The sequence below is a fragment of the Entelurus aequoreus genome, linkage group LG11 (genome assembly GCF_033978785.1).
Source record: "Entelurus aequoreus isolate RoL-2023_Sb linkage group LG11, RoL_Eaeq_v1.1, whole genome shotgun sequence".
Classification (NCBI taxonomy): domain Eukaryota; kingdom Metazoa; phylum Chordata; class Actinopteri; order Syngnathiformes; family Syngnathidae; genus Entelurus; species Entelurus aequoreus.
The window spans coordinates 49,494,831-49,507,632 of NC_084741.1; the positions used below are offsets into that span (position 1 = coordinate 49,494,831).

The 12,802-nt window shown below is 41.9% G+C and overlaps 2 protein-coding genes and 1 long non-coding RNA gene across 4 annotated transcripts in view; 1 reads left to right on the forward strand and 2 right to left on the reverse strand.

The window, feature by feature from the left end:
* LOC133660198 (RNA-binding motif, single-stranded-interacting protein 3-like) overlaps positions 1 to 12,802 on the reverse strand; it is a 467,861-nt gene that overhangs the window by 237,292 nt on the left and 217,767 nt on the right. For both annotated transcript variants that reach the window (XM_062063470.1, XM_062063468.1), the window contains exon 4: positions 2,251 to 2,342. In XM_062063470.1, the coding sequence (XP_061919454.1) occupies positions 2,251 to 2,342 (92 nt within the window). The remainder of the gene's footprint in view (positions 1 to 2,250; positions 2,343 to 12,802) is intronic.
* LOC133660196 (uncharacterized) lies at positions 5,857 to 11,085 on the forward strand. Its single transcript, XM_062063467.1, has 10 exons — positions 5,857 to 6,152; positions 7,209 to 7,319; positions 7,440 to 7,554; positions 7,731 to 8,581; positions 8,750 to 8,936; positions 9,052 to 9,300; positions 9,466 to 9,590; positions 9,958 to 10,004; positions 10,089 to 10,237; positions 10,365 to 11,085. Exons 1-10 carry the CDS (start codon positions 5,991 to 5,993, stop codon positions 10,550 to 10,552), a joined length of 2,184 nt encoding a protein of 727 aa, XP_061919451.1. The 5' UTR covers positions 5,857 to 5,990; the 3' UTR covers positions 10,553 to 11,085.
* LOC133660197 (uncharacterized) lies at positions 9,698 to 12,244 on the reverse strand. Its single transcript, XR_009827784.1, has 3 exons — positions 12,204 to 12,244; positions 11,601 to 11,819; positions 9,698 to 11,296 (listed from the first exon to the last, which is right to left on the reverse strand). It is a non-coding gene; the product is annotated as an uncharacterized LOC133660197 (long non-coding RNA).

Below are 12,802 nucleotides of genomic sequence, written 5' to 3' on the forward strand. Positions count from 1 at the left end.
CCGCCCAGCTCACATTGCACCCGACCTCTATGGCCCCTGCTATGGGTAGGGAGCCCATTGGAGGGGGGACCCACGTTGCCTCTTCGGGCTGTGCCCGGCCGGGCCCCATGGGGACAGGCCCGGCCACCAGGCGCTCGCCGTCGTGCCCCAACTCCGGGCCTGGCTCCAGAGGGGGGCCCCGGTGACCCGCGTCAGGGCGAGGGAAATCTGAGTCTCGGTTCTTGTATTTCCACAGTTAAAACAGTGAAATAAAAAACAGTGACAATGGTGCACAGTAAAGCAATCCTTGGCCAGTGTCAATTGTTTATCAACCCCTCCCCGAGTCCACCACAACATCCTTTAATTTGCGTCAAAGATAGCTGAATGTGCCTTGGAGCTCAGAGGTTTTGGCGTCCCACGTGCTCCACTGAAGCGGCGATTTAAACCGGGAGCTTCAAGAGAGAGGTTGCGCTCTCACGCGCTGCCTTTTATTAGCGCAGCTGACCCTGATTCCTGACTGGCAGGTTTCTAAAGCCCTTCCTATTACAATCACAAAATTGTTTGTCTTTTTTTAATTGTTTATAACCTCAGGAAACACAACCCTGGACACAGGAGAACTTTATTTATGACCAATGTATGACCCTGTAAGTACTTGGTATTGGATCGATACCCAAATGTATATTACCACCCAAACTTTTGTAAAGTCTCCGAACAACAAAATTATAAGTGCTTATTACATTTTAACAGAAGTGTAGATGGAACATGTTAAAACAGAAAGTAATCAGATTGTTAAAAGTAAATAAGTAGATTAATAATCCATCCATCCATCTATTTTCTGCCGCTTAGCCCTCATATTACGGAAATAATCGGAAATGACACGATATGTTACTGCATATGTCAGCAGCCAAATTAGGAGCCTTTGTAACTCATTTGCTTACTTACTACTAAAGGGGAATTGCACTTTTTTATTTTGCCTATCATTTATAATCCTTATGTAGAAAATAATACATATGTAGTTCTCTTTTATGCATTCTAAATAATAAATACATGCTATCAAAAGTCCACTTAAAATGAAGCCTATGGGAGTCGCTCTATTCTGCCTATAATAAAAAGTGCAGATCCATTTTAAGAGCTAAGTTGTCTCGTATGCACACTATGTTATTTAATGCCAAAATTGTTCTTTGATTGTAACAAGAAACGTATGGTTAAAGTATCATTAGATTTGCTGTTAAAATAAAGCCAATATTGCAATTTTTTGCGGTCCCCTTTATTTTGAGAAGTATTGAAAAGTATCATAATACATTTTGGAACAAGTACCAAAATGTAGGTTTTAGACAATCTTAGTAGGGATGGGTAAAGAGTTCAGTCCTTTTTATTACCATTGGTACTACGACCACCGATTCACGTAAAATGGAGCGATACTGTATTTGGATAACTTTTGTTGAACATGACATAACTACGTTTTCAGATTTGGCGGAGAAATAAGGAGTCAAGCATGTTACAATTTTCCATGCTAACAAAGCAAGAAGAAGGTGCTTAAAAGTACTATAAGGCTCCACTTTTTAAAGATGCTCTAGCTTGATGCTAAATTACATTGCATATGCTATCCAATATCCTATAAGCCTGCTCAGTGGCCTTGTGGTTACATTACATGCCCTGCTTTGCATTCACCGTCAAGGGTTGGAATTTGGGGTTAAATCACCAAAATGATTCCCGAGGGCGGCCATCGCTGCTGCTCACTGCTCTCCTCACCTCACCAGGGGGTGGAAGAAGGGGATGGGTCAAATGCAGAGGGTAATTTCACCACACCTAGTGTGTGTGTGACTATCAGTGGTACTTTAACTTAACTTTAACTTTTAACTATAGACATGCTGTCGATTAGCATGAACGATTTTACATATTGTTACTATTAAACAATTAACATTCATTATGGCATTAACACAAACAGAAGTACAGAAAATTAGCACCGTTGAGTACCGGTATCAATAGTTAGATATCTGGAAATTGTATCGATTCAAACACCAAGGCGTAGGCCATTTCTTCATTCATGCTTTCATATTTTCCAATCCATGCTGTCAGCCTGTCCATGGTGGCTATGTATTACGAGATAGGGGAGTAAATAATAATCAATAACGACTATTTAAAGCTGAATTTATCAGTCTTTTGTCAATCAATGAGCAACACAGAACCAGATTTTCTTCATGTTAGACGGCAGTGCCAAACTCTAACAAGTCAAGACTGGATAGCGGTGAAAGGCAGCAAACATCTTACCTTGGCCATCTGTGCCTGGACTCCACTGGCTTTGAGCGAAGCCACGGCTTTCTGGGCAGCTGCAGGGCTGTCAAAGTCCACAAAGCCATAGCCTGCACATCAACATACAAAGAACAGAAGACTGATGAATAAAACAATGAAGGTAATGAAATACTGTACAAAAGAAAGGCTGGGACTATTAAGTGGAGACTATTATGCATGTTGCAGAGAAAACAGGTTGCCTTTGTTTGTGTTTTAACACTGCATTAATACTGTAAATGTGTCAAAATCAAGTCGGCTCACGGATTTTATGAAAACAGCAAGTTCCTCCATTAAATGTGTTTGAACACAGAGCGTAAACACACTTGGTGTCATAACAGTCACTCTTGTTAGCTTGTTTACCATCCAGGACTTCACATGATGTTGGCCAGTTTCGTTGTATTAAAACCCAAAAATGTTTTTCCAGATTAAGATATATATTAAGATATTAAGTTATATTGTTATTGACATGTCAAAAACTGCATTGTGTGTGTACGGAGAATATTGAGCTCAATCCGGCCTTATATGTGTTCAAGGATTCAAGGAACTGTATTGTCATATCAGACACATTAGAACTTCCATCCATCCATTTTCTACCGCTTGTCCCTTGCGGGGTTGCAGGGGGTGCTGGAGTCTGTCCCAGCTGCACACGGGTGGAAGGCGGGGTACACCCTGGACAAGTTGCCACCTCATCAGAGGGCCAACACAGATAGACAGACAACATTCACACTCAAATTCACACACGAGGGCCAATTTAGTGTTGCCAATCAACCTATCAACCAGGTGCATGTCTTTGGAGGTGGGAGGAAGCCGGAGAACCCGGAGGGAACCCACACAGTCAAAGGGAGAACATGCAAACAACAACCAGAAAGATCCCAAGGCCCCAGATTGAGCCCAATGAGTACAACAAGAATGATAGTGTACATAATTCTTTCAATTGAATATGATATAAATAGTCAGTTATAAATAGAATGGGTTAATGGGAATAGATTATAAATAGAATATAATAAACACATTGTGAACACAGTTCACTTTGATGTAGTGCACTGTTTTTTTTTTAAATTCCATTCTTCACATTTTGTCATCCATCCACAGAGGTACCAACCACAGTTTTCCAGTACTTAAATCATGTGCACACACACACACACATACACACGCACACAAACACGCACACGAGCGTGCACTGTGTTGTGTTAATTGAACAGACATGTGGACATATACAGTACATTTTGCAAAAGTATGTCGGATGTAGAAACAAACATGGCGGTACCAAATTTAATTGATGTTATCACATCCCTTGGGCTTCTGATGGTATGCAATAACAATAAAATACCCAAAGCAAGTAGTGATAACAATGTCATCCTTCCCTTTTCTACCACTTTTCTTGTTTGGGTCATTAGGATTTAGACAAGAGCAGTGTTTTTTAACCTTATGCGCTAAATGAGGCATCTCCTTCTAACTATACCAATACACATGTTGCCCGACCTCTTAAAAGGGGAGGGGGTGTCGCACTAATATACAATGAAAACTATAATCTTACACCTAACCTAAATAATAAATATAACTCGTTTGAGGTGCTCACTTTGAGGTTTGTCACACCGCTGCCTCTCCACCTGGCTGTTATCTACCGCCCCCCTGGGCCCTATTCTGACTTTATCAGTGAATTCTCAGAGTTTGTTGCTGATCTAGTGACGCACGCCGACAATATAATCATAATGGGGGACTTTAATATCCATATGAATACCCCATCGGACCCTCCATGCGTGGCGCTCCAGACTATAATTGATAGCTGTGGTCTTACACAAATAATAAATGAACCCACGCATCGCAACGGTAATACGATAGATCTGGTGCTTGTCAGGGGTGTCACCACCTCTAAAGTTACGATACTCCCGTTCACTAAAGTAATGTCCGATCATTACATTATAAAATTCGAAGTTCTGACTCATTGTCAACAAACTAATAATAATAATAATAACTACTATAGCAGCCGCAACATTAATGCTGCCACAACGACGACTCTTACTGACCTACTGCCTTCGGTAATGGCACCATTCCCAAATTATGTGGGCTCTATTGATAACGTCACTAACAACTTTAATGACGCCCTGCGCGACACCATTGATAGTGTAGCACCGCTAAAGCTAAAAAGGGCCCCTAAAAGGCATACCCCATGGTTTACAGAAGAAACTAAAGCCCAGAAATTATCATGTAGAAAGCTGGAACGCAAATGGCGTGCGACTAAACTTGAGGTTTTCCATCAAGCATGGTGTGATAGTTTAATAACTTATAAATGCATGCTTACCTCAGCTAAAGCTAAATATTACTCATATCTCATCCACCTCAACAAAAATGATCCTAAATTTCTGTTTAGTACAGTAGCATCACTAACCCAACAAGGGACTCCTCCCAGTAGCTCCACCCACACAGCAGATGACTTTATGAATTTCTTTAATAAGAAAATCAAAGTCATTAGAAAAGAGATTAAAGACAATGCATCTCAGCTACAACTGGGTTCTATTAACACAAATACGACTGTATATACGACAGATACCGCCCTCCAAAATAGTTTCTCTCTCTTTGATGAAATAACATTGGAGGAATTGTCAAAATGTGTAAATGGGACAAAACAAACAACATGTTTACTTGACCCAATTCCTGGGAAACTTATCAAGGAGCTTTTTGTATTATTAGGTCCATCAGTGTTAAATATTATAAACGTATCACTTTCCTCTGGAATTGTTCCCCTAGCATTCAATCATTCATCCTCTACTCAAAAGACCTAACCACAATCCTGATCTCCTGGTAAACTACCGGCTGGTGTCCCACCTTCCGTTTATCTCGAAAATCCTCGAAAAAATTGTAGCAAAGCAGCTAAATGAACACTTAGCGTCTAACAATCTCTGTGAACCTTTTCAGTCCGGTTTCAGGGCAAATCACTCTACGGAGACAGCCCTCGCAAAAATGACTAATGATCTATTGCTAACGATGGATTCTGATGCTTCATCTATGTTGCTGCTTCTTGATCTTAGCGCCGCTTTCGATACTCATAATATTTTATTAGAGCGTATCAAAACGCGTATTGGGATGACAGACTTAGCCTTGTCTTGGTTTAACTCTTATCTTACTGACAGGATGCAGTGTGTCTCCCATAACAATGTGACCTCGGACTATGTTAAAGGCCTACTGAAACCCACTACTACCGACCACGCAGTCTGATAGTTTATATATCAATGATGAAATCTTAACATTGCAACACATGCCAATACGGCCGGGTTAACTTATAAAGTGACATTTAAAATTTCCCGGGAAATATCCGGCTGAAACGTCGCGGTATGATGACGTATGCGCGTGACGAAGGCAGTTGAACGCGTCATCTTGGAATAGGTCCCTCCCAATTTAAACAGCTCTGTTTTAATCGCTAATTTCCACAGTATTCAGGACATCTGTGTTGGTGAATCTTTTGGAAATTTGTTCAATTAACAATGGAGACTGCAAAAAAGAGAGTTGTAGGGAAGCGGTGTGTTGCTGCTGGATGTAGCAACACAAACCAAAACACAACCGGTGTTTCATTGTTTCTTTTCCCAAAAGATGGCGGCCAAGCTTTACTATGGAACAAAGAAGTCAAGCGAACACGGTTGGATTGGACGACACATACGAAGTACAGTGTATTATGCAGCGAACATTTCGAAAGATCATGTTTCGAAGAGGGTCCCTTGCGAATGGCAGAAATGGGAATCAGCACTCGTCGACTCGTGCTGAAGAAAGGTGCGAAGCCAACTATTTTCGATAGACCACGGACAAGTCCGGAGCACCCGACCCCCTCCACAAGCGGACAGACTGGGCACATGAGGTCTGCATTTGCCAAAAGGGAAAGGAAGAGGGTAAGAATCTTGATATCCAGTTTTCATAGTCAGACTACACTGTTCCAATATCCATTTCTTTGTTCTCAATTGTTGAAACCCCCCCACCTCCACACCCCGGATTGTAAATAATGTAAATAATTCAATGTGATTATCTTGTGTGATGACTGTATTATGATGATAGTATATATATGATAGTATATATCTGTATCATGAATCAATTTAAGTGGACCCCGACTTAAACAAGTTGAAAAACTTATTGGGGTGGTACCATTTAGTGGTCAATTGTACGGAATATGTACTTCACTGTGCAACCTACTAATAAAAGTCTCAATCAATCAACCAAAACTAACACACACAGTCATAGACTACTCCAGTGGTTCTCAACCTTTTTTCAGTGATTTTCCCCTGTGAACATTTTTTTAATTCAAGTACCCCCTAATCAGAGCAAAGCATTTTTGGTTGAAAAAAAGAAAAAAAATACAGCACTATGTCATCAGTTTCTGATTTATTAAATTGTATAACAGTGCAAGATATTGCTAATTTGTAGTGGTCTTTCTTGAACTATTTGGAAAAAAAGATATAAAAATAACTAAAAACTTGTTGAAAAATAAACAAGTGATTCAATTATAAATAATATTTTGTACACATAGAAGTAATCATCAACTTAAAGTGCCCTCTTTGGGGATTGTAATAGAGATCCATCTGGATTCATGAACTTAATTCTAAACATTTATTTTGTTGAAGTATTATTCAATAAATATATTTATAAAGGATTTTTGAATTGTTGCTATTTTTATAATATTTAAAAAAAAATCTCTCGTACCCCTTGGCATACCTTCAAGTATCCCCAAGGGTATGCGTACCCCCATTTGAGAACCACTGGACTACTCCATGAACAATGAAATAAATTAACAATAAAATAGTCTACATATAATTATTGCTTCAAGTTCTAGTCAAGTTCTTCTGCAGTATAAAGTATCGTACATTTACTGACATTACTGTCAATAGTGTCAATACTGTCAATAGATTACAATAGACAATAATATAAAGTATTGTACATTTGTACATTTACAGACAATAGATCAGATCATGGACAGTACGACTACGGCATCAGTGGCGGATGCGGTGGATGAACCAATGGCAATGGCACTAGATTTGCCTGATGAGGAGGGCGATCAAGATCAGGTTCGATTTGTTTTCCTAATCAATGTTCAAATGGATTACAGTTCAAGCCCAATCCAAAAGTATTCATAATTAATGTAAATGAGGTATCCATATTACATGTAGCTGTTTCTCCATTTCCAGGGAAATACAAGAGAACAAGGATGCCAGACGGACTGGGTACCGATTGGGACAGCACCAACAGCAATGACCAGTAGCAAGAGCACCCAAACAGGGAAAATACATCATAGATCAAAGGGTATGTCTATTTCGGTGACGAACATGATTCTGCACATCACAGTACACATTGCACGCTGCCTGTGCAGAGTAGAGTAGACAGATAAATTAGGTGATTCAAAGACAATAATTATTATGTGATTCTAGTTTAATTTTAACAGATTATATAAAACAACTTGTGCTTGATTTTATTGCTAGGACACCAGGTGACCCCAGATATCCTCGAGAGGGTTAGAGCTCGGCCGGCCAGGGTTAGTGAAGTCCCATTGTCAAGTGTAGCAGCTCCATCTGACAGCCCCGAGATGCAGACTAACATAGCAGCTCCAGGTGTGTCTGGAATGCAAGCCAAGCTACGACCACCTCCTGCATTGTTTGATGAAGGACCAGCATCAAGTCCCACTGCGCCTTTTGTTGGTGGTTCTTCCGATGACAGCTATGTGCCGAGTGAGTCAACGACATCGGATCCGTGTCAATCTGACGGGTCGCCAGATCGCCCATGTACTCACCAGATGCATGAAGAGGGCTGCCACAAGGAACCGAAGTACATCATCTTTGAGTCGTGCCTCCAGAGTCTCGTCAAGTGGTGTCACTGTCCAGTCTGTGGCAGCCAGGACATAAGCCCTTCTTGGGATTCGAACGGTACACAGCTGACCATGACTCTTCAATGTGCATCATGTGACCAGAGGAGTAGTTGGAGCAGCCAGCCAAACATTGGCCCTTATGCCGCGGGCAACATCCTGCTGTCTGCTGGCATCCTCTTCGCTGGGGCATCTTCTGGCAAGGTGTTGCAAGTGCTGAACAGCATCGGAGTGGTCACGTATGTGAAGAGGACATTTTTCAACCACCAGGAGCTCATCCTGCAGCCAGCCATCAAAAAGGTGTGGGAGGAACAGCAACGGACGCACCTCACCATGCTGCAGGTGGAAGGCCGACCCCTCGTCCTTGGTGGTGATGGGCGAGCAGACAGTCCGGGACACAGCGCCAAGTTCGGTACCTACACCACAATGGAGCTTGTGGCCAATGTGGTTCTCGACCTTCAGGTTGTACAGGTACGACCATATAATCTCACTAAAACACTAGTAACACAATAAGCAGATAAGGGATTTTCCAGAATTATCCTAGTAAATTTGTCTAATAACATTAACCATTTCAATGTATACTAAGCCCCTTTTTCATTTTTTTCTTTGCTCATTCCTTTTCTGTTATATATATTTCAGAGCAACGAATGTCTTGGCAGCTACCATATGGAGATGGAAGGACTGAAGAGGATGGTGGAACTGCTGATCAGCTGGGACCTGGATGTCGGGGTGCTGGTGACAGACAGACACAGACAGATCGCTAAATGGATTCGTGAAAACATGCCCAATACACGGCACTGCTATGACATCTGGCATGTTGCAAAATGTTAGTTGGATTATTTGTATGCATGACAAGTTGTGAAGTAGTGTGTACATATCAGTGATCAGATGAATGCGATATTGTATTTAATCCACAAATTTCTGTTTTTTTCTGTTTGTAGCCATCGGAAAGAAACTGAAGGCCATCGCCAAGCATAAGGACTGTGAAGACCTGAAGCCCTGGGTGCAAAGTATAATCAACCACCTCTACTGGGCAGCAGTGTCTACACCGCCTGGAGAGGGGGAACTTCTGGTTGCCAAGTGGAAGTCTGTGGAGCGACACATTCAGAACATCCACAAGGACCATGGCGACCTCTTCCCAATTTGTACTCATGGACAACTGCAACGGCAAAAGAAATGGCTCAAACAAAGTGAGTAGGCAAATAAGTTGCCCGAAAGCAGTGAGGGACTAGCAGTATTTTCCTGCACATCTTTTGAAAGTCAAAAAATTCAGATAAACTTGTAAGTAAATAACCAGTTTAAGTTGACTGGAACATTTTTGTAGAAACGTTGTTCTATTTTAAATTTATGTTTAGGTTCACGCTCAGCAGTGAAACTGGAGGAGGTGGTCAACAACAAGTCCCTGCTAAAAGATATCGCCATGCTGTCGGGTGAACACCAGACTTCCAAGGTGGAGGCGTTCCATAGCCTTGTCATACAGGTGAGAATTAGACTGATCGCCTGTAGGTGGTGTCGGTGGTTACCACCTGCCACTAGGACTTTGGTGGCCAGGGAGCAAAATACTAGAGCATACTAAATGAAGCCTTGATACAGTCAGTGTAAGCAAGAGAATGTTGGAGGTCCAACATAGTGGCTGGCATCTTGGTGAGAAAGATTGCAAACAATTCTGGCGTGGTGTTAACATTGAAAACAAAACAGCTTCATTACTGCAGGAGATCAAGCTTTAATAGCTGACTATTAACAGTTTAATACACAAACATTTGTATTCAAATTTACAAACAATTTATAAATTTACACACACATTGTATGGACGCATGACTGAATAAAGTGTCTTTTATCTTATACAGTTCGCACCGAAAATGTATGTCTTCTCATACATCGGAATGCTGTGCAGGTATGTTTCCACACTAATCTAAGTGTCACTAGTGTGTGCCATACTTTAGTACTAATTATTACATTATTCTGTTACCACACCTAGGAACCTGCTTGCTGGGCTGCACTGGAACGAAAATTCGAGCCGCCCTATAGCCACTACACAAGCGGGTGCTGAGCGCTATGCAGTACGCTACCCGAAGTATAAAGCAGGGGGCCATGTGGTCAAGAAAATCGCGACAGAGCCAACATACCGTAAGTGTAGAGGACACAAAACATGTAAACACTTGACACTTTGTATCATGATAATAATACTGTCAAGTTTCACTCTCCATGAGTATATTATGTTGTGAGCAGGAACATGTACAATTGTATTTTGCAGGCTACGTAGATGACTTGATCAGGGAGGTTGTTGCTGGCTGCAGACAGACCCCTGACGAGAGAACACCACTCAGCGTCACTGTGGATGTGCCTCCCTTCCTCTGCGATGAACTGGAGAAGCCAGACAAGGAGGAAGCCATCGCCAAGCACAGGAGTCGCTTCGGTAAGTGTGAAATGCCCTCCCGGTAACAGTTAGAGATGCTACCTCAGTAGAAGCATTTAAGTCCCATCTTAAAACTCATTTGTATACTCTAGCCTTTAAATAGACCCCCTTTTTAGACCAGTTGATCTGCCGTTTCTTTTCTTTTCTCCTCTGCCCCCCCCCCCACGTGGAGGGGTTATTCCGGTGACCATGGATAAAGTGCTGGCTGTCCAGAGTTGGGACCCGGGGTATACCGCTCGCCTGTGCATCGGTTGGGGACATCTGCGCTGCTGACCCGTCTCCGCTCGGGGTGGCCTCCTGCTGGCTCCACTGGACCCTCACTAATATGTTAGACCCACTCGACATCCATTGCTTTCGGTCTCCCCTAGAGGGGGGGGGTTACCCACATATGCGGTCCTCTCCAAGGTTTCTCATAGTCATTCACATCGACGTCCTACTGGGGTGAGTTTTCCTTGCCCGTGTGTGGGCTCTGTACCGAGGATGTCGTTGTGGCTTGTACAGCCCTTTGAGACATTTGTGATTTAGTGCTATATAAATAAACATTGATTGATTGACTGATTGATTGATTGATTGATTTTATTGATTAAGTACAGTGGCCATGTAGATTCTGTTGCAGTCACTGCACGTCTTGGAACCCCGTGTAGTCCATCGATGGGAATGTTGTCCTAATCTTATGTACTACACAAGCTGGTAGTACCACCCTTATGTCCTTTCCCAGATATCCCCAGCAGAAGCGGACAAACTGTCGATAGGCTGTGTGTCGTCTCCGCCTGCAAGTAGCAAATGATGGCAGCTGTTATTATCCGGACATGGATACACAGTGACTCACTGTTCTCTGAGATTCAAAAGACATTGTCATGCATTCTATTCATTTGTCATTTACTGTTGCAGTAAATTGTAAATATTGTTGACATCTACGGTCCATCTATGTAATACTTCTATGATATATAATGTCATGTGCATTGTAGCACAGTACATTTCACAGAATAAGAATAAGATAAGAAAGTGCTCATTCTGACTTATCTTCCAAAGGTTGATAGAATAAAGAATTATTTAAACTTATTAGTGCCTCACTCATTTTGCTGTTGCTGCAGCATGCCATATTGCTGTTTGTAGGCGTTATACGCTGTCTGCAGCACCCATTCATCCAGACACACAGATGGAAAGCCATGGTGGTCTATGATGCACGTCTTCACCCCCTCCTCCTCCATCGTTCTGGTCACTGCCTCTATTTCACTACAGCAGACACACTCAGCCACTGTCTCCATGTTCACACAGTTTTGACATGTACACCTGGAAATAGAAATGTTCATAATATTTGTAAATCAATTCATATTATTGACACCTGCAATCTGCAAACATGTGGAATAATTAATATTATCATTGTCTTGTTGTGGATCTTATTAATCTGCATGCATATTTTTAGTATTGCCGGTATATGGAGCTGTGGCCCATAGAAATAATGGGTAATTAATTAGGTTTGACATTGTGTCAATGATAGATACTTAGTGTATAGATAGGCCTGGGGTGTAAGTTGTAACACTAACAGTAACACATTGTGTCAATGATAGATACTTAGTGTATAGATAGGCCTGGGGTGTAAGTTGTAACACTAACAGTAACAGTGCAAGACTAGGCCACAAACTAAAACTAGTCTATAAATAAATAACATATTACCATTCTGTATTCTCAAGGCGATCTATGTCGTGTGCTCCTCCAGCATCAATAGCAGCAGCGTCCTCCTGACCGTCTTCATCAGCGTCGGGTTCAAAGCGATATGGCTCTATCCCTCTCACAGCTTCTTCCCTATCTGAATCGCTTCCACTCCCCACTAGTCCTTCACTTGCACTTTCCTCATCCACAAATCTTTCATCCTCGCTCAAATTAATGGAGAAATCGTCGCTATCTCGTTCAGAATCGCTCTCAGATCTGGCGGCCATCATTGCAAACAATAGGGAGCTTTGCGGATATGTTCAATTGTCCACGTCACGCTACTTCCGGTAGGGGCAAGGCTTTTTTTTGTCAGATACCAAAAGTTGCTATCTTTATCGTCGTTTTTCTATTCTAAATCCTTTCAGCAAAAATATGGCAATATCGCGAAATGATCAAGTATGACACATAGAATAGATCTGCTATCCCCGTTTAAATAAAAAAATTTCATTTCAGTAGGCCTTTAAGGTAACGTGCGGAGTTCCCCAGGGTTCGGTTCTTGGCACTGCACTCTTTAGTATTTACATGCTGCCGCTAGGTGACATCATACGCAAATACGGTGTTAG

Excerpts from the sequence above, each read along its gene's own strand:
- LOC133660196 (XM_062063467.1), top strand. The coding sequence starts at position 5,991 with ATGGCAGAAATGGGAATCAGCACTCGTCGACTCGTGCTGAAGAAAGGT. Across the intron at positions 7,555-7,730 it reads AATACATCATAGATCAAAGG|GACACCAGGTGACCCCAGAT; the intron begins GTATGTCTATTT and ends TTTTATTGCTAG. Across the intron at positions 9,301-9,465 it reads AAAGAAATGGCTCAAACAAA|GTTCACGCTCAGCAGTGAAA; the intron begins GTGAGTAGGCAA and ends ATTTATGTTTAG.